At 45.5% G+C, this 19992-nt stretch overlaps 1 protein-coding gene across 1 annotated transcript in view; it reads right to left on the bottom strand.

Annotated features, from left to right (window-relative positions):
- Positions 1-648: 648 nt before the first annotated feature.
- Positions 649-19992, bottom strand: part of LOC142802907 (endothelin-converting enzyme 2-like) — a 36164-nt gene continuing 16820 nt past the window's right edge. The window contains exons 6-10 of the mRNA XM_075887991.1: positions 11229-11513; positions 9442-9633; positions 6489-6721; positions 2475-2621; positions 649-1291 (exon numbers count right to left, since the gene is read on the bottom strand). Coding sequence (XP_075744106.1) covers positions 953-1291; positions 2475-2621; positions 6489-6721; positions 9442-9633; positions 11229-11513 — 1196 coding nt within the window. The 3' untranslated portion in view covers positions 649-952. The remainder of the gene's footprint in view (positions 1292-2474; positions 2622-6488; positions 6722-9441; positions 9634-11228; positions 11514-19992) is intronic.

Below are 19992 nucleotides of genomic sequence, written 5' to 3'. Positions count from 1 at the left end.
CACTGTAGCAGAATTGTTGAACTATCACACACGTTATTCGTAAGTTGACGATTTGGTCCCTGTGAGCGACGAGTTACATTTGCGTCCACTTTTTTTTCACACTTACGCTAGAATTGCTACTGATAACATCCAGTACTTTACTTGCCTTCACTCTCTGTAACTTGCGAATATTATATTGTCTAACAAAGCAAAATGAGTCTTTTAATTTCCACCACTTCCCACGATTCATAGTGAGGATCTCATTCAAGTGGACATCGTGCCTTCAGGTCTTCAGGGGTTCAGGTCTCCAGGTTCTTCAGGGTTTATTGGTGAGCTCCCAGCTTGTAGTCTGACCACCTGCTAGGCGCAACGTTACATGAGTTTTCAAAGAAATGATCCAGACATAATAAATAGGATACTGTAAAACCCTATTTACAACGCTATTTCTGTCTTTGTATGGTTCTGTATATTCCGCTATTGTTCTGTCCTTTACAATCTTGCTGTCTATATGTTGTCTTTTTTTCATGCGATCCTTTACGTTCTCCCCTCCACTTTTCACTCCTGATCACCCTTACTAGCAATTCCCACTCTCTTGCCACTACATACGAGACTTTGCTGGTTTTTGTACCATGAAATATTGCACAGTAAAATAAAACAAAACATGTAATATCGCTGACACTATAGACCTTTATTTCCAGGAAAAAAAATTGTTGTAGTGAAGCAACATACATTGTGGCTAATGCGAGGTTAAAGAGTTATATTATAAACGAATCGTAACAACTGAAATGGAATATGTGTCTAAATATTTTTGGCATTGTGTCACAAAACTAAATACACTTGCCGAGGCGTAGTTTCAATCACATTTCAAGTGTTCCTTCTTGACAAACGATGAACATAGAGGTTTTCAAAGTAAATGACGAGAGAAGGCCACCACGCAGAAGAAATTTGATGTGCGCGTACAGGGCCCGTCAATTTATTGCCAGAAGTCACACTTTTCTGGCGGATTCATATTCTCGCCTGCTGCGCAGCCGAACGCATTCGAGAACTCCGGCATGTTCATCAAGGGCACCATACATCGGAATCGGAACGGTGAATAGTAGGGCTCCGGTGCATTCCGTTCGGCGCACCACTTCACACAATGGGCAATAAAGAAGAGGCGCTCGGATGTTATGTTCGTGCCGACCAACGTTTGCGTCCGCTTGCGTTCAGGCAACGCAGAGAAGGCCTTGTAAGCAGTTCTGACGCCCACGAAGTCGGCCATGTTTTCGGAGTCCATCGCGTGATCCACATATGAACGCGCTTTTTGCCGTTCCTGCGAAGAGCGAGCACGCCAAATTATGAAACCTTGCACAGTCGAACGGCGCACAAATCTCAACTACGTCACCTGAAACAAGACCTCAATTTCGATTCACTATACTCCCTTTAGCGGTTATACATAGCACTAGTGGTGTTCAAGGTGATTCGCTTCTCGGCTGTGATCTACAAGTCACGATACAATATTCATTTGAGGGCATTACCAGGGCTGTGCGACGTTGTAGAGAGGAGAATATACGAAGAGAAAATAAATAAGCACGTGTTCAAAAACTCAATGCGGGCATAAAATACAAAAGAAGCCGCCCGTATCTTCCCACGAGAGAACTCGAGTAAACGCGTCGCAGGGGGGGGGGGGTATTGCGTGAATTTTCGCGTAATTGGGTATGGTTTGGGAATGCTTAATTGTTTTCTTCTTCATTGAATGAGGAAGAAGCGTTGCCTTCAAGTGGTGGGATGCAGATGTTGGGTTGTGCCCCACTACTGGGTGAAAATAGTGTTGCTTCAATCCCGTCTACTCGTGTGCAGCAAACCGTCAAGTGAAGCGAGAGCTAAGTAAAGAAGCTCTTGAATGAATTTCCAACGCGAGATCCAGTGCCTACACATAAGGTGTAGCCAGCGAACGCTTGCACAGCGCGAGCAGCCGGATTTTCAATAGCAGACGCTGTCCACGTCAGCCTTGCGTGGTGAGAGAGGGGGAGGGGAGCGACAGTTGGCACGAGACGCGAGCATGCGGCAGAAGACGCAAGCATGCGCAGTGGGGGTGTGGACGGCACCGCCGCCGACGCCAAAGGGCGACATCATGCGGCTAAGAAATGCTTCGCATGTAAAAAAATCTACAAGCAAAGACACTGAATTATACAATGTTATTTCTTTGTAGTCCAAATGAAAGACTAATCGATCTATATTCGGACAAACGTAAGGCCTACATTGCCCAATAAAACGGTAATTTAGTAGTATACAGTGCTTCTTTAGTTCACAAACCGACAGCTTGAAGCGTAGTGGCAGTGTGTGTTCTCTCACTGGCTCGTGCCTGGAGCCTCGTGGGATGAATTCCATGAGATAAGTTGTGCTGTAGTAACACGTGATTATGAAGAAGACTGATGATAATGCCACATTGATAAAACATCCGTATGAATACTACTCGGGTCGCTGATGCATAATGTCAAGCCGCATAAACTCACAGCAGCTCTGTGGGATCGTCGTAGACACAGCGTCCTCTTCGTGTATTCCCGCATGAACGCGGCTGACCTCCAGAACCACTTTGCTGCTTCTTCGTCGTATTCGATGCCTCTCACATCGTATGCGTGCATCATTTCGTGGCCCACAATCTGTAAGTGTACGATTATCGTACATATCAAACATAGGTGCATATAAATAAACAGAAAAACAACGTTTTTTAGCGCACAACACAATAACTTGCCGAAGTGCGAAACTGAATGTTTATGAAAAAACAAATATGACGGACGCTTGAGTTTCACCTTCAAGAGTAGAAAGCAGTAGCGTTATCTGGTGCTGTGCGTATTTTTTTTTTCAACCGTGCCGCAAGAGAAGGAACATTGACCGTTTCCAACTACCTTAGCATGTGAACTGGACATACATGTATTCACTACCGCAAAGTTCTTCCATTTGCCGATTGCCGTAGTACCCACTACTCGTCCGTAAGGTGCCACGCGCACTTGTGCAGCTGCACAATTTGCAAGGGCTAGGTAGCATAAAACCACCGCTCATTTCACTTGTTTTGATGCTTGGTGTGACCCCAAGATTCTGCCACGGAGTATTTCACGCCCCAAGGAGACTGACTCTACTACACGACATTCATATAGTGTTCCGTTTCAGAGACTTTCATTCTATGATGTGGTTTGATTGCAAAAAAAGAGAAAAATGACGTGATTGCTTAGTATAACACATTCTCGCCGCGCAGAATGAACAGGGTTCCATTCGCTTTTCAAGCCGGATTCGTTTGTTACTCTATTTTCATTGTTCTCGATTTTTACAGTGACACAAAAAGCGATAATTTTTTCCGCGATCAATGACGCTGATACCTACGCCAGAATTCCAGCCAAACGAGCACTTTAAAACAATCAGCTCAAAATTACGACCATGAGAGGTTACATGTGTATGGTGAGCTCTGCCTTGGAGCAGTGATTTAGGTATGAGGTTGATAGGCGCCATTTTCACCAAGATATACTATATTTTTTGCACAAGGAATATTTAAATGTAAATACAGTACGAATTAGTGCTCGCGTGCTCGTATGATTGATTGATATGTGGGGTTTAACGTCCCAAAACTACCATATGATTATGAGAGACGCCGTAGTGAAGGGCTCCGGAAATTTCGACCTCCTGGGGTTCTTTAACGTGCACCCAAATCTGAGCACACGGGCCTAGAACATTTCCGCCTCCATCGGAAATGCAGTCGCCACAGCCGGAATTTGAACCCGCGACCTGCGGGTCAGCAGCCGAGTACTTTAGCCACTAGACCACCGCGGCTGGGCCGCGTGCTCGTATGAGTATGCGCACTATGACAATATTGCATTACTGAAAGCTTTGAAATCAGCGATGAACAATAAGGCTGTGAGGTGACGTAATTGACGCACGTGCGTATCAAGCCAAGATTGCCACTTCGCCCTTTTATAAAATAACGAGAATTAGGCCTCCGCTTAGCCTAATTAGGTAAGCATGGTAGATAATTTGCATATCTAGGCCTAATGTTATCCCGGAATATGTAGCGCTGTAACACTGTGAGGACATGACACACCGCTGCGTGAAGGCAGAATCAGCTTTGGGAGTTAGTGAAATGACGTGTAAAAGCAGAGTTGTATTACAGAAAATTTTATGTTACCAGCTACTTCTTGAACTATGTTGCGAGGTTCCGTCGGCGAGGCTTCTTTCTTCTGGTTCTAGAGCTCACCAATGTTTAGAACTGTGTCATTGAAGGCCCATCTGGCATCTAGTGAAACGCGTGTCTGACATAAATTTGTGCAGGCGAAAATTTTATCGTCTCCACAACCTTTCTTGTCACCTATACCATCTTTCAGAAACAGGCACCCATTTCACGGATACAAGATCATATTACAAGATCTTAAAAAAAAATGCGTCTTTTTCTCATTGACCGGTATGAAACACTCATGTAGTTTCGGTATATGATAATATTGCAAGCGCTGGTGCTTGATTGAATAAATAATTGATTGATTGATTGATTGATTGATATGTGGGGTTTAACGTCCCAAAAGCATCATATGATTGTGAGAGACGCCGTAGTGAAGGGCTCCAGAAGTTTCGACCTCCTGGGGTTCTTTAACGTGCGCCCAAGTCTGAGCCTACAACATTTCCGACTCCATCGGAAATGCAGCCGCCGTAGCCGGGATTCGATCCCATGACCTGCTGGTCAGTAGCCGAATACCTCAGCAACTAAACCACCACGGCGGGGCAAGTGCTGGTGCTTGGGCCCAATGATCATACACGAGGTTTTAGAGAGTGATAACCGGCGTTCGCCACCCAGCAGCTTACGCTAATTTATTTTAACAGCGGATCTATTGAATTAGGTCTTTGGTCTCTCTTGAGCGTCTCCCCTGAAACTATCATCATCATGACATGGTATCTGCTCTTTTAGTTCCGTTCTATATGTGATTCGCTCTTAAAACACGAGTTCTTCACTGTGGGAGGCGAAAGCTCTGCTGAGCGAGGGAAAAAGTACAACCAGAGAGTGAGGTATAAAACCAACAAAGATAGGGAAAATAGTAGAAAATTATAACCTATTGAACACATGTCAGGCAAGTTGGTATGAATTCATTTTGTTAGGAAACACGGAACTTCATATTGAAGGACACGAAAGAAGGGACACAGACGCTTATATAGTTGAAATGAAGCGCTTGTGTGTTCTCTTTCGTGTCCAGGTGTATAATATGTGAGCTTTTTACTGAGAAAGCGAAAGATGGACAAGAAGCAGACAAATCAAAACGTGCAGAAAGCGACTCAAGAAAAGTGAATTCAAGAAAATGAGATATAAAGAGGAAATGAAATTAGAGGTACAAAGAAAGCAATACAAATCAGGAAAGCCGTAGAAAGGAATGCAAAACACAGAGAAAGAGGAAGAAACAAAACGTGTAAAAACTAAAAGCTGTATAGAAGCGCTGAGCAGTGATTCGTCTGCAGCGCCCGTCATTAACGCTCGTCTTCACGTGCAAGCGCAGTGTCTTTCCAAGCGTGCAGCCTGCCGGACGTCTGCAGCGGGAAAGAAAACTGGTATTTGTGATTCAGTGGCGAATTCTCCCCTCTCCATATTAATTCACACATCTCTCACTCTTTCTTCCTCACCCCTCTTTCACACACCTTGTTACGCTTCACTTGGGATGGCTATGCTATAGATGGCTGGGCTATGGCGACCTAACACGGAATCGTCCGCAGTTGATTTCTGACGAAGTAAACTTTTACCATCCACCATCCATGCGTTATACTTCATTTTGCCTGCGAGATGCCATGCACGGTTATGTTGTGCTTCAACCTCTCTCCTACTACTTCTCAACCTCCGCTTTGCCCTCACTTCATTTTCTCATCGCTTTGCTTTCTCATGGGTTGTTAAACATTGTTTTGCCTGCGTCACGCCAAATGGCATGATACGATGACATCAGCACACGGCTTGCTTGAAAAGCTTTTATTGCTGATGAAATAGGAGTAAGTTTGAGGAGCTAGCGTACGTAAGCCTGGGCACGAATAAAGTGATTCGAACGTCAACGAGAATACAAAAACGAAGAAAAAATACGGCAGTTTGCTAACTCTTCATTTAAGGCTTGACACCTCTAATTCTTAGCGGTCCTAATTTTGTTTTGTGTATTTATTTCGTTAGAGCGACTGGTCTTGCTGGCAGCGGGTCTAACGGACATACTATCCTTGCATCGTGTCCACACAAAAATGCTTGTTCATTTATTTCAACAGATTAGCTTATCACTGATTACTCGGGTGTTATGAGAATCTGTTGCGAAAACTACTAAATCAACGAAGTACAAGTACGAGGCAGTAAAAAAAAACATCCTGTCAAGCACCTGCTAAAGTGATTTTCTAAAACAATAGCGTGGAATAGCTATAGCTAAGAACAAGTCATATTGAGATTCTCCTAGACCCTGGACGAATGTGTTTATTGACTAACAGAAGCGCGCATTTCGATAACCACTTTTACATGCTCTCTAAACACTTACCGTTCCAAGGGCACCATAGTTGAGAGCCTCTGGGACACGATGGTTATACAGAGGACGTGAGATGATGGCTGTCGGTACAATGAGGGTATTCAGAGGGGTAACATATTGTGCGTTGACTTCTGTTTCGTCGTAAAGCCATGTTGTCTGGTCTGACCACAAATAATGTGAGGAAATCCCGAGAGCCTTAATCCATGTCGGGAACAGACGATCGCGGGGCACGTCAGGAAATAATCCTGTGTAATCGAAGAGTAGAATATACCTAATCTCACGAAGCAGCTTTAAGTGTGCTTTTAGTGCAACAATGCGCATTCCTTCAACGGAAATGAAAGACAGTAATAAGACAGTTAATAAATAACCAAGTAGCAACTTTTCTGAAGGGCTGCACACTAGCTTTCGGCGCTAAAAATAAGCGATCGTAGAATATAGGTTTCACGGCGGTGATAAAACTACGCAATAATAAACTGTCTCGTAGAACGGAACGTTTTTATAGAGTAGACTATGGTGAAGACAAAAACATACACACCGATGAACGTACGAATGTTTGAACAGGCAGCATTTATAAGCGTTACGTAAATTAGGCGATTTTACGGGCCAAAATCACATGATTTAGGTGATTACGAGGAGCACCATAAAGTAAGACGCCAGTAGTGGATGGCTTTTGATATTTTGAGCACCTATAGGTGCAATAAAGTGCGCCTGCATATAGGTACAAAGTCTCCAGCGTATCGGCTCTTACAATATATAATTCACATCTCATCAGCTATGTCACCTATACTTATCTATATGATTGTAATATAATAAAAACGACTACCAGCAATGAAGTGAATAATGTATTGCAGTCTTGTTACTCCACTGTATCTCATCGTCGTGAAAAGTTGCCAATGAACTTACACAAAGACAAGCGGAAGTAATCAATATTGCGTGTGATTAGAAGTTCGACTATGTGCCCTATTTTCTACGCTAATATTATCTGCATGCCATGAACACTTACAACTAGTGTCAGAAAGTTCATATTGCAGATAATCTATGCTGGTCGCTGCATATTGAATACGACAATTATCGCTAGCGGCATGCTTAGTCACTAATGACGTAACTTTTTTGCTTGCCCATGAGGCTTGAAATTACAGCTTCATAGAACACTGACAAGCCCTTTACGTAAATATAAAGACTGATCTGGCACTCTTCTAACTTCTCTCGTAATTTTTGAGAATAACATGTGTATTATCAAATTAGAAAAAACAAACTGCTGCTATGTGTCCGTCTCTCGGCGAGAATCCTTTCCTCCCCCCCTCTTCACATGCGTCAATTCCCCGCCTTCTCCTCGCGTGATGAGGTGGGATGAAGGAGATGGCAGAGTGCTGCCTCCACGTCGTTTCCCCTCCGCCATTTGTCTCTGTTCCGCAGCTGTTCGTTCAAATACAGAGTGTCGCAGGTAACTTTAGCCAGAGTTTAAATGTATGCCGGCGCTCGAAATTACGACGCCACCAAATGCATGTTGCTCACCGTCACCTGTAGTTGATCAGACTATTTTTTGGTTCTCAAATATTGTTTGATTAGATCTGTTTCAATAACTAACTTTTAAAGAAACGAAGATGGATGAAAAGTTCAATGAGAAAGTCGTGGATCGGTTCGCAAAATGTCCGATTAGACAGTTTTCAACTTTATGTCTGTCAGGTATTTATTAGTGTTTTTCTGCTAATTACCAATTCCCGTGAAATTCCAAAAAATATCACATGACAAACCCACTCGTACGCCAGTGCACACAGTGATTGCTTCCAAACGTTCAGCGTACAAACGACACGCTTTCCTCGCACCGGTTCATGACAGTAATAAGCAGTCCCAGCCGTTATCGTTTTTGTGGCCGATAGCAAAACGTGTTCATCGTAAAGCCACCACCATCGTTGCAACCCTGACGAGACAGCACAACGGTGCAAAAAGGTGTGATCGTTCGTACACGGAACGTTAGAGAGCACTAGAATCACTCTGCGCACTGGCGCAAGAGCGGGTTTGTCACGTGGTATTTTTAGTATTTCACGGGCATTTGTAATTTGTAAAAAAACACTAATAACTAACTAATAACTAATAAAATGTTTAATCGGACATTTTGCAAACCGATCTAAAACTTTTTCATGGAACTTTTTACCCATCTTCGTTTCTTGAGATGTTAGTTTTTTAAACAGATCTAACTAAACAATATTTGAGAACACACAAAAATAGTCTGAATAACTCCAGGCAACGGTGAGCAACATGCATTTGGTCCCGTCGTAATTGCGTGTGCCGGCATATTTTTAAACTCGGGATAAAACTACCTGGGACACCCTATATAATGCTGCGCTCGCTCGCATCGTCGCTCTTTCCTAGCGGCGCTGGGTGTTCACTTTCCGGCACGCACAGTAATACACACAAAAGAGAGGAGGGTGGCTAACATAGGCGGTGCACAGCATAAACCCAACTCCACACAAAAATGAAACATATATTGACACAAAGAACTTGGAATAACAAATTGGAACACAAGTGAACACGAGTGCTGCTTCGCATCCAAACACGATTCACATTACTGGGAAATCGCGTAATTGAACGATAAGTTCTAGATTTCTGCGAATAAAATTATAGAAGGTCATTGCTTTTGAGTATTCTTCAGCCGACGTAAGAGGCACCACGAACAAAAATACGCCGATCAATTGTTGGGACAATGAAATGTGTGGCTGATTAATAATTGGAAAGCGTTTTCAAGGTTGTAACAACGCCTTCAGGTTAAAGCACTACATCCTATTTTTAATGCGCACAAAGCTGTATGTTTCATGCAGCTACCAAGCTAGCTTCCTGTCTAGGCGTATGGATTTTTCGTCATGTGCTACATTTTAAATTGTAACATAATCAATTCCTAAATGTTGTTGTTTAATAAATATTGGTATATAATGTATAGATCCAAAAGATTTTAGCATGTACATACCATAGTAAGCTTCCACAAACTTGGGTTCGAGGCGTCGTCCTGGGCTTCCAACGTAGGTTTTCATGTTTTTTAGCTTTTGGAGGACAATGCTTCGATCATGCCCTCTAACCCAACTTGATTCAAGTATGTCATGGAAGCTGTTATGGATGCTCGACACCATCGCTTTCGCCGCCTGCAGCATTGATGGCACCACTGCGTAGAACGCCAAGAAATTCAGCTGTATTTCGTATCTTCTCAGTTTCGCCGTGGAACTGATGCAGTGAATGCGTAAGCAGCAAATGTTATAAGATGAATTCGTGTAAAGTGCACAGCATATACGCAACTCCACACAAAAATGAAACATATATGGACAAACAGAAATTGGAATAACAAATTGAAACATAAGTGCACACCAGTGCTGCGAACGTAGCGACCGTACCTTGCATGCTACGGTGATAAACTTGTTTTTTTTTGTACCAACTGAAGTATTGCAGTAAAATATTTTGGCTAAAAGAACAATGTAACACCCATGGCACCCTCGGAATGGTCGCACTATTTTGTTTTCCTGTTCATAATGAAACATGTATGTAAGGTATTTATAACTGTTTCAACCTTTGAAACTGAGTTTGCGCTCGGAGCAGCTTGAGCGTGTTTTATAACACGGAAGACTCTCATATTCAATTTTATTTTGATGTTTCCCCCAAAGAAGCTCACACAAAAGTGACCTCTTTCTGTACCCACTCGTGATGTAAAACAAAGAAGCTAAAAGTGAAGAACACCGCGCAATTTTTCCCACAGATGCGACAGCGTCGCAGTATACGCAGATGGGTGATTCCACGTGGTGCAGTTCAAAACGAACACAAGTATATAAGGGCAGTGCGCTCTGCAGCACCAAAAGTTGCAGCGCGTTTCTCAAACTGCGATAGCTGTAAGCTCACTCTCGCCCTGTGTGTATCTTTGCATTCTTTTCGAGCGTCCTTCTCCTTGCTTCAGCGAGCGCTGCAAATATCGAGCTGCTTGTCGTTCTTCGCGTGACATTCTAATTTCTCGCTATCGCAGTCATTGGTACGCCTTTGTGCCGAAAGTCTTGATTATTTTCTTGAAGTGCTACTTGGCGCAAACAAAGCACTGGCGTAAGGAAACGTGGCCGCTAATATGAGCGAAACCAACTTCGTGCTGTGTACGAATTTGACGCAACATTTCTGAAAAGAATATTGCGTACATGTGTGTGGGGTCTCTATGAAACCAAATATAAGTTTCCTGGCGCATGTACGCAGCCTTCAAACCCGTTTCCATCTCCGTGCGGCTTCCGCATGGTGGAGATAAATATCTGGGACAAAATAAGCTCAGAGGTTTATTACCCACTTGCAATTTATACGAAGCATGACGGCGACAACGATGGCAAAAATACAGCTGAGCTTTTTGTGCAATCGAAGTAACATTATGGTTCCAAAAATTTTTTGAACTCTTCTATTCGGTGCTACGGAAGATACAGTTAGTGATGAAGTTTACGTTGTACAGAAGCGAAGACAAAAGCAAAAAAAAAACCTCAAAAGAAACAAACAAAAAGCTGCCAAGAAAAGTTGCACAGAGTCTTAAGAAGAACATATATGTCATTTACCTTGAACGCGTGGTAATAGATTCAAATACGAAGAAGACTACGCTAAACAAAATACGCACATTGGCGTTATATGCGACACCTTTCTCACGACAACATTTCAAAACATTTGTCGCGCTCCACCCAGTGGAGCGTACCAGCTGACGATTATCTTGGTGAGAGCTCAATGTGCTAAGAAATGTTTACTTACCTTTCAGTAAGTAGGGACTCACGAGGGCCAAATGCATCGCCTTGTCAACGTGAGCATAGCAGGCTTCCTCTGCTGTTTTTTTGTCGAGCAGCAAGTCTGGCACTGTGTACTGCACCAGCTGAGTGTAGACACTCCAGGCAATCAGGTATCGAAGCCCTTTCTCACCCAGAGACTCCGAATGTATCACATCTACGAGCACGTTCACTGCGGAATCTTTGCAGAGCAGCGGATCCACTGCCATATAGGTGTTGCTCGTGTACTTCGAAAATGCCTTCACCCATTGATCTGGTAAACAGAGACAAAAAGTGAATACAGGAAGTTGATTTAGCAAGCTCAGTGCTATCAGGGGGCTGGAGTATTTCCAGTCATCCTTTGTTGAATATTGAAGCAATCATTAACATAATATTCACTTAAATTTGAGAGGACCCCTAACGACTTTGCTTTTACGAGGACTCTCTGAGACGAACTTCAGCGGCGTTTCAAGGAATCGTAATTCTGGACCTATAATTTTAACATATTACAAACAGCGTCATCTACTGAATGTTAGAAAAATAGTAAACAACTTTACAATTGATAAATGAAGCATCTGCTCGTCTGAATGCTAACACAAACTCACACATTTCAAGCGTTATGAGACTGCTGAATAGTTTACCATCACAAAAATATCAAGTGTGTTTATTATAGTTTGGTTACCTTTCATTGTATCAAAATTTACTTGCCTAATATTGAAGTTTTGTGGCACCGCTGAAAGCTATAGACAATGAAATTGAACTAGGCGCTTAAAGCTTCTAACAACCTAACCATGGCTGCGGTTCATAACAAGACAGAGTGAGCTGAATAATTAAGATATTTTAGTCGGAATGAGCCCAAATGATCAACACTTCCGTGAATCATTTTTGTGAACCTTTTTGAAAATCGTAAAGGTAGCTTTTCTGCTATGCAGTCGGAACAAACAATAGAAGCTCATTTGCGAATAGCCTGTTAGAGCGCGGTTTGCTTAGGCAATGATGTGGAGAATATTCAGTTGCCTATCTTGACATAAACACTTATAATAGACAAGCCCACCACGCTCAACCAGGATCGCGTCTCTTTTAAAGGGGCTGAGCAAAGCAGATAAGCGAACTTTAAGGCAACTGCAGACACTACTTTGTCATGCAATCATTAAATACTTCAATACGCACACAGAAGGGTGGTGCTCCAGTGTGAGGAGGACCTGTGACATGTTTCACATAGTATGGGCATGTACGTGAAATGCTCACCAGCCTCTTTCTTCTACCCTTTCCCGAGAGGCGTGGGAAACTGCTCTCCTCAAGCGCTACTCGCTAGAGCCTGAATGGACTCCGGTGAGACGGGCGTGAGTCGGGGCCTCGTCATGTGGTGTCCTGGACTAGAGAAGCCGACTATGTAGCGGGGTCATGATCTGGCCCCCAAACTCTCTTTTTTTGATTACTCTAAATATTTAAATCTCTTGCTCTATCTCTCTGCTTGATGCACGGCAAGTGTCCCCATTAATTTTCGAAAATGCCGTGCTGAGAAGGAGCACTTGCGGACAATAAAAAGGTGTCAGAGAAGAATAGGAATCTACAACTTATATTACCCAGGAGTGGGACCTAGCACAGGTGCTAAAATGTAGGAATGAAGGATTGTGGCGGTGACTAATCCCCTAAAGTGAATAAAAAAAGACCGTAAATATTCACTAACGAGTCAAAGCCTAGTGTTGTGAGTATATTAATATTTATATTATCTCTTGAAATAAAAAACAATTCTTTTAACATGAATAAACTAGCGACATAATTTAAGTGATCCGTACCATAGACCGACAGCCTTCTGTGACTGCAATTCACTCTTGTAATACAGCATCTTTGCATGAGTGGAGCCATTGGTTCATAAACTGTGTTCCATGGAACACAAAGGTTCTGTCAGGGGCCTCTGAGATCCAAAATTAACGAAAAGAAGTGCAACCTACTCCCGTATTATCTTAATTACTAACTAATGCATTAATTTAAACAAGCGAATTCTCAATGTAATTTATTACCTTGATCGAAGCACTCGCACACCACATCCACATATTGGTTGTCTGCTGGTAGTAAGAGACCTATGTGGTAGCACCTATTTATATATATACAAGTGCTTATAACAGAAGAAAAGAAGAGAAAAGCGTCTCTTCTTACGAGGACTTCTCAACAGGTCAGCACAGGAATGGGATATGCAGAATAAAAGATATAGGGAGGATAAGATTGAAGAAGAGAAAAAAAAAGATGTGAGGGTCATACGATCTGCTTTCCGCCACGGACTCAAAAGCCCACATGCATCATGCGCAGCTGACTAGGAATACCCCTAAGAAGGCCGGAGATTCTCACTGTAAAAAGGAAGACAAACGGTCCAAATTGGCGCGTGCGCTGTAGAGAGCGCGTGAAGCACTCACCGAGATACGTAACCTCTGAACGGGAAAAATGAGGTTTGTAGCATTCACTAATAGGAGTCCAGTAGACCTCAATAGGGAGGCGCTCAAGTTCCTTCATGTAACAAGCGCTCAACTAGTGCAGAAGTCTTGAAGTAGGTGATGAGGGCATCTAGCGCGCGCATGACCAGGCATGCGTGCGCCCGGGGAAAGAGAATCACATCAACAGGGGTGGAGAGCCCCAGTTTCTCGTAAGCACCAAAGAGTGATCTGCGCACATTCGAATACTCCTCATCCTCGAAGATAATGTGATGGAGTGTTTCGGGCTGCACGCAATGACGGCAGTTTGGGTCTCCCCGTCCCAACTGTCTGTGTACCTGTTCCGCCATGTGGTAGCAGCTGATGCGCAGGCGGATGAGGAGGGCTGTCACTAACCAGCGCTCAAAAAAAGGGCGCACCGCCGAATTCTCGCGACCAAGCGCTAGAGAGACGCCTCAAGGTCAACGATAAAGCAGAAAACAAGCAATCAAAAACTACCCGGGCGCGCCGTCTCTCTTCCCCTCGGATGCGTAGTTCACCGACTAACCTCCTCATATCGGTGGCCGAGCAAGCCCTGGAAGGTTCTCAAGAAAAAAGGGGCGTGGTGATGCGGAGTTGCGTCATGTGTCGCGGACGGCCCTCGAAACGACTCGCGCTTTCCCCAGCCTTCGCTGCGCATCGCGCCGACGGAAACGATGAGAATTTTTTGGAATCTAGCGCGAAGGGTATCTAACTGAGCAGCAGAGATGGGAGATGAGGAGAAAAAGGAATTTCGCGCCAGAGTGCGTAGGGTGTTCCGCCTTGTCGGCGAAGCCTCAGTAACAGAGGAGAAGAAGAAAGTTCGCGCCCGTGTGCGTAGGCAGAAGATGAAAGTTTTGCGCAAGTGTGCGTAGGGTCTTTCCGCCGAGTGAGCGAAGTCTCTTGTCCTCAGTGACAAAGCAGGAGAAGAAGAGGATTTCTACCTGAGGGGTGGAGACTCGTGTTACAGGCAGGAGTGTGTGTCTACCGCCAACGAGCGAAGACGCGTGGCCACAGCTACGCGTGGGAAGCCGACGTGTTACCGGCGAAGAAGTTTGGTGCTTGGAGAGCGGCCAATTAAAGAAGCGAGGTTTCCTGGAAGAGGACCTTCGGGGCAGCGGAACGACAACAGCGCTGGACTTTGAGTGAGTGATTCTCGGAAGAGTATCATTCAGACTTTTGTTTCAAGGACTTTGGACTGAAGAAGTTTTCGAACTCTTTAGTCTTTAAGTGTCTTGGTTGTTCGATGCATGCGACTGCATTGTAGTGCGTATTGTTGTTTGTGTCCGTTGTTTCGAGTGCGGCTGATTGTACTGTGTAGTACGCTGTCTGATTGGTGACATATCGTATTCAACTATTGTCGGGTGTGCATATTTTTTCATCAATTTGATCTGCCATAATTGAGGATATAATTTTGTTTTGTTTATCAACTCTCGGCTCTGAGTTGTGCTTTCGGCCCAGCCAGCCTCTGCTGGCGCGCCAAATAGGACCTTTTCTAAGTTATCCACGCTTTCGTGGTGCAGTTCGGGGGGCCGATATTTTGGTCCTTGGAATTAGCCCGGCGATCGCCTCCCCAAATATTGGAACCTGTGACAATTATTCTGGCGACCACGACAGGTCCTTTTTGGTGCAGAGTGTGTCTAAAGTAGTGAGAAAGAGCCTCGAGTTGTTGATAGTGCTATCGGAACGATTGTGTTGCTAAGTGTTCTTGTTAACGAGTGCAGGAGAGTGTTCCGATAGACTGATTTAGGCAGATAATTTTTGCACGCGACAAGGTTTTATTGGCGAGACACCATGAATCTCGAAAAGGTAGTAGCTCTTGGTGAGAAGATGGGTCTTTCTGGCGCCGAACTATGGAAATGGGTCACCCAGACGGAAAAAAAAAGAAAAAGAGAGAGCCAAAGAAGAAAAGGCAGCTGAGCTGGAAAAAGAAATGTTGGCGGTCGAAAGAGCCAAAGCGGAAAAAGCAGCGGAGCTGGAGAGAGAAAACCTGGCAGCTGAAAGGGCAAAAAAAGAAACAGAGGCAAAGGAACGACAGCTGAAAGAAGAAAGAGAGGGAAGGGAACGGCAGTGGCAGCACGAAATGGAACTCGAGGGGCTCCGTTTGCAACAACGAAGTGAAACTCCCGTCCAAGCTAGAGTTGAAAGCAGTGAACGGGAAGACCATGGCTTCCGCTTGAACCCAAGCAAGCTACTCGTAGCGTTCGATGAAAGGAAGCATGACCTTGACGCGTACCTTCACAGATTTGAGACAATTGCAAGGAGCCAGAATTGGCGGGAACATCAATGGGCAACTGCTTTGAGTACCTGCTTGAGTGGTGAAGCGCTCAGTGTGTACGGTAGGCTGACGCCGACCGATGCAGTCAACTATGCAAAGGTGAAAGCTGCATTACTGAAGCGATTTAGATTAACTGTGGAATGTTTCCGGGACAGATTTCGGACGGGAAAACCAGCTGATGGTGAGACGGCTACGCAGTACGATGCCCGACTTAGCCATTACTTTGACAGATGGATCGAACTTTCAAACACAGCATAGCAGTATAATGAGCTTAGAGAGCTTCTAATTAGAGAGCAATTTCTTACCAATTGCCACCCAAGTCTGTCGCTGTACTTGAAAGAGAGGAAGGCTGAGACACTTGAAGGCATGCTTGAATTGGCCGACCAATTCGCGGAAGCGCAAGGTGGCACCAATTCGGCCAAAGTCAATAAAGAGTGTCCCGAAGATTCGAAAAATTTGGCACGCGAACAAAAGAAGCGTGCACCGGAGAGTGTTGCGCGATGTTTTCTGTGTAACCGAGTGGGTCATCACGCGAACAGCTGTCGAACTAACTTTACGAGCCCTACTGTTGTAAAATGTTTCAAGTGTGGTCAGACAGGGCACAAAGCTGACACATGTCGTAACAGAGTGAGACAAACTCCCCAGGTATCCTGCGAGATAGCAGCACCGAAATCCGATGGTGATGCCGTCACCGACGGATTCGTAGAGTTGAAAAATGGGGAGAAACTTCCTATTGTGAGTGCCTTATTGACAAAACAGTCAACCGGTGATACGAAGACAATGCCAACGCTGCCTGAAAAAGTTTCGGGCAAGAAGATTATGGTGTTAAGAGACACCGGCAGCTCCACGGTTATCGTGCGGAGAAATTCGGTACGGGAAAGTGAGTTAACAGGCAAAACGAAACCAGTATGCCTAATTGATAGTTCAGTTCGGGTGCTTCCCAAAGTAGAGATTGAGGTTGGAACCCTTTACTTCAGCGGGAAGGTTACTGCCCTATGTATGACGACCCCCTGTACGACCTCATCATCGGAAACATCGACGGGGCGCGAGGGCCGAATGATCCAGAACGTTTGGGGGAAGGCCCGAAGATGGAGCCCTCGCTGACACAGGGACCGCGAGATACAGTGGAGGAGCATCCCGCGACGGATCTCACTCGAGCCCAATGTGAAGCCTGGGTGCAAGAGACAGTGAATCAGGAGATGATCGTGTTAAACGAGAGAACGTGCTGGGCAGCTGGACGTACGTCAGCACGACCTCCACCGAACGACAGTGTAAAGGTGACGGAGTCGGCCAGCCAGGCCGTATGTCGTGGCATGAACAAGCTGGTGAATAATAACACAAGGTCGATTGAACATTATGACCCCTTAATGGTGTCAAAAGGGACAACGACGGCTGAGACGCCACCTCAAATATAGTCGTTGGAAAGGGCTGGTCGGAACGTAATTAAACAAAAACAATAAGAGGAGGTCGAGAGAGCACCGCCAGAAAGGGCGCAAGCGCAGCTCGAAGTACTCAGGATAGGTGGTGATGTCAAATCGGAATGTGTTTAGCAGTGTTGAGCCTCAATGTGTTGTGTTGTTATCCTGTGTTACAATTGTATGTCGAGCGAGTCAAAATGTTTGTTTCGGTGATGTGATGTATAGGATTGTACAATTGTTGTAAAGGCAGACCTTTGTACATTTGCACTGTTTGAAATATCTGATGAAATGTTTTACTCATGTACCTGTGGTTATACTCTATGTGTTGCAATGTGCAATTGTATTTAGTGTGACGCGCCATGAGCGACGGACTATGTTACAGTCTTTAAGTGTGTGGTGACTGTTCGCATTCGTTTGTGTGGTTTTGAATATTATGTGATAATATTCCTAAAGTGTGGGGCAGTGTCACAAACGAGCACACAAAAAAGGGCGCGCCGCTGAACTTTCGCGACCAAGCGCATGAGAGACGCCTCAAGGTCAACAATAAAGAAGAAAACAAGCATTCAAATACTCCCTGAGCGCACCGTCTCTCTTCCCCTCGGAAGCGTAGTTCGCCGACTAACCTCCTCACATCGGCGGCCGAGCAAGCCCTGGAAGGTTCTCGAGGGAAAGGCGCGTGGTGATGCGGAGTTGCGTCATGTGTCGCAGACGGCCCTCGAAACGACTCACGCTTTCCCCAGGCTTGGCTGCGCATCGCGAACGCGGAAACGATGAGAATTTTCTGGAATCTAGCGCGAAGGGTATTTAACCGAAGTGCAGAGATGGGAGATCAGGAGAAGGAATTTTGCGCCAGAGTGCGTAGGGTGTTCCGCCTTGCCGGCGAAGCCTTTTGTCCTCAGTGACAGAGGAGAAGAAGAAAGATCGTGCCTGTGTACGTAAGTAGAAGATGAAAGTTTTGCGCAAGTGTGCGTAGGGTGTTTCCGCCGTGTGGGCGAAGCCTTTGTCATCAGTGACACAGGAGGAGAAGAAGAGGATTTCCACCTGAAGGGGTGAAGATTCATGCTACAGGCAGGAGTGTGTGTGTACCGCCAGCGAGTGAGGACGCGTGGCAACAGCTGCGCGTGGGAAGCCGACGTGTTACCTGCGAAGAAGTTTGGTGCTTGGAGAGCGGCCAATTGAAGACGCGAGGTTTCCTGGAAGAGAAACTTTGGGGCAGGGGAACGACAACAGCGCTGGACTTTGAGTGAGTGATTCTTGGAAGAGTATCATTCAGACTTTTGTTCCAAGGACTTTGGACTGAATAAGTTTTCGAACTCTTTAGTCTTTAAGTGTCTTGGTTGTTCTATGCATGCGACTGCATTGTAGTGCGTATTGTTGTTTGTGTCCGTTGTTTCGAGTGTGGTGGATAGTACTGTGTAGTACGTTGTTTGATTGGTGGCATATCGTATTCAACAATTGTCGAGTGTGCATATTTTTGTATCGATTTGATCTGCCATAATTGAGAATATAATTTTGTTTTGTTATCAACTCTCGGCTCTGACTTGTACTTTGGGCCCAGCCGGTGTCCGCTGGCGCGCCAAATAGGACCACTTCTAAATTTTCCACGCTTTCGTGGTGCAGTTCGGGGGGCCTATATTTCGGTCCTTGGAATTAGCCCGGCGATTGCCTCCCTAATTAGCGGGACCTGTGACAAGGGCACGCTCCTCTTTAAAAAATATGGTTTTCGGGAGCGGGCGTGGCGGCTGCCCTGCCAGAACTCGTGAGTTCGAGGGGCGAGTGAAGATGGAGTGCCGAGTGAGCAGCCATGCTACGTCAAATGAGCTCACTGCTATAGTCGCAGGGGTTGCGGGAGAGCGCGCATTCTTGGCGAGCTCGTCGGCCGCTTCATTGCCGAATATTCCAACGTGCGCTGGTATTCATTGCAGCACAAGATAACACCCGAGGTCTGGCACCGCTTCGAGTTTTCGCGCGATGCGCGTGGCAACCGGAGGTCTGCGGGAGTTCTGCGCGAGCAGTTAAAGAGCAGCACGTGAGTCCGAGAGAACGGCAGCTGGCGAATCTCCCAGTTGAAGGAGGGCATCGGCGGCGAGTTCCAGCGTGGCGAGTCGGGCTATGGTCGACCATGCCTCGCAGGCGAGGCGGCACTGATTGTGAAACTCCAGCGAAGGCGCCACACTCGCAGCCGCCACACAACCACCGTTCAACACTGAACCGTCAGTAAAGACGAGTAGTCTCCCTGTGAGAAGTCCGTCGAAAGTGGCGACAGTTTCGTTTCAAAGCGCACACTCTGGCGTTGTCCATTTGCTTGCCACTCCCAGTAACCATGTCCGAATCTTGAGAGGGCGATGCCGGCTGGGCGGAGCTATATAGTCATTCACATCCAATGAGCACTGGACGAGGGCATTGAATGCCACTGCGCGTTGCCCCATCCGTGAGTGCGTCAGTGAGAAGAGCGAGAATACCAGCTGCTGTCCGTGACGCGAGCGTTTCATACGAGCGCTCGAAGGTCGGCCCGGAGTGACAGCAGCATGCCTCCCGCCTCAGTGAGAGTTGGGCCGATATGAGGGGATCGGGGGAAACTTAAAAACTGGCGAATTGCAATACAATGCG

The sequence above is a fragment of the Rhipicephalus microplus genome, chromosome 3, assembly GCF_043290135.1.
Source record: "Rhipicephalus microplus isolate Deutch F79 chromosome 3, USDA_Rmic, whole genome shotgun sequence".
Lineage (NCBI taxonomy): Eukaryota > Metazoa > Arthropoda > Arachnida > Ixodida > Ixodidae > Rhipicephalus > Rhipicephalus microplus.
The sequence above is the reverse complement of the archived record's forward strand: the minus strand, read 5'-3'. Positions and strand labels throughout refer to the sequence as shown.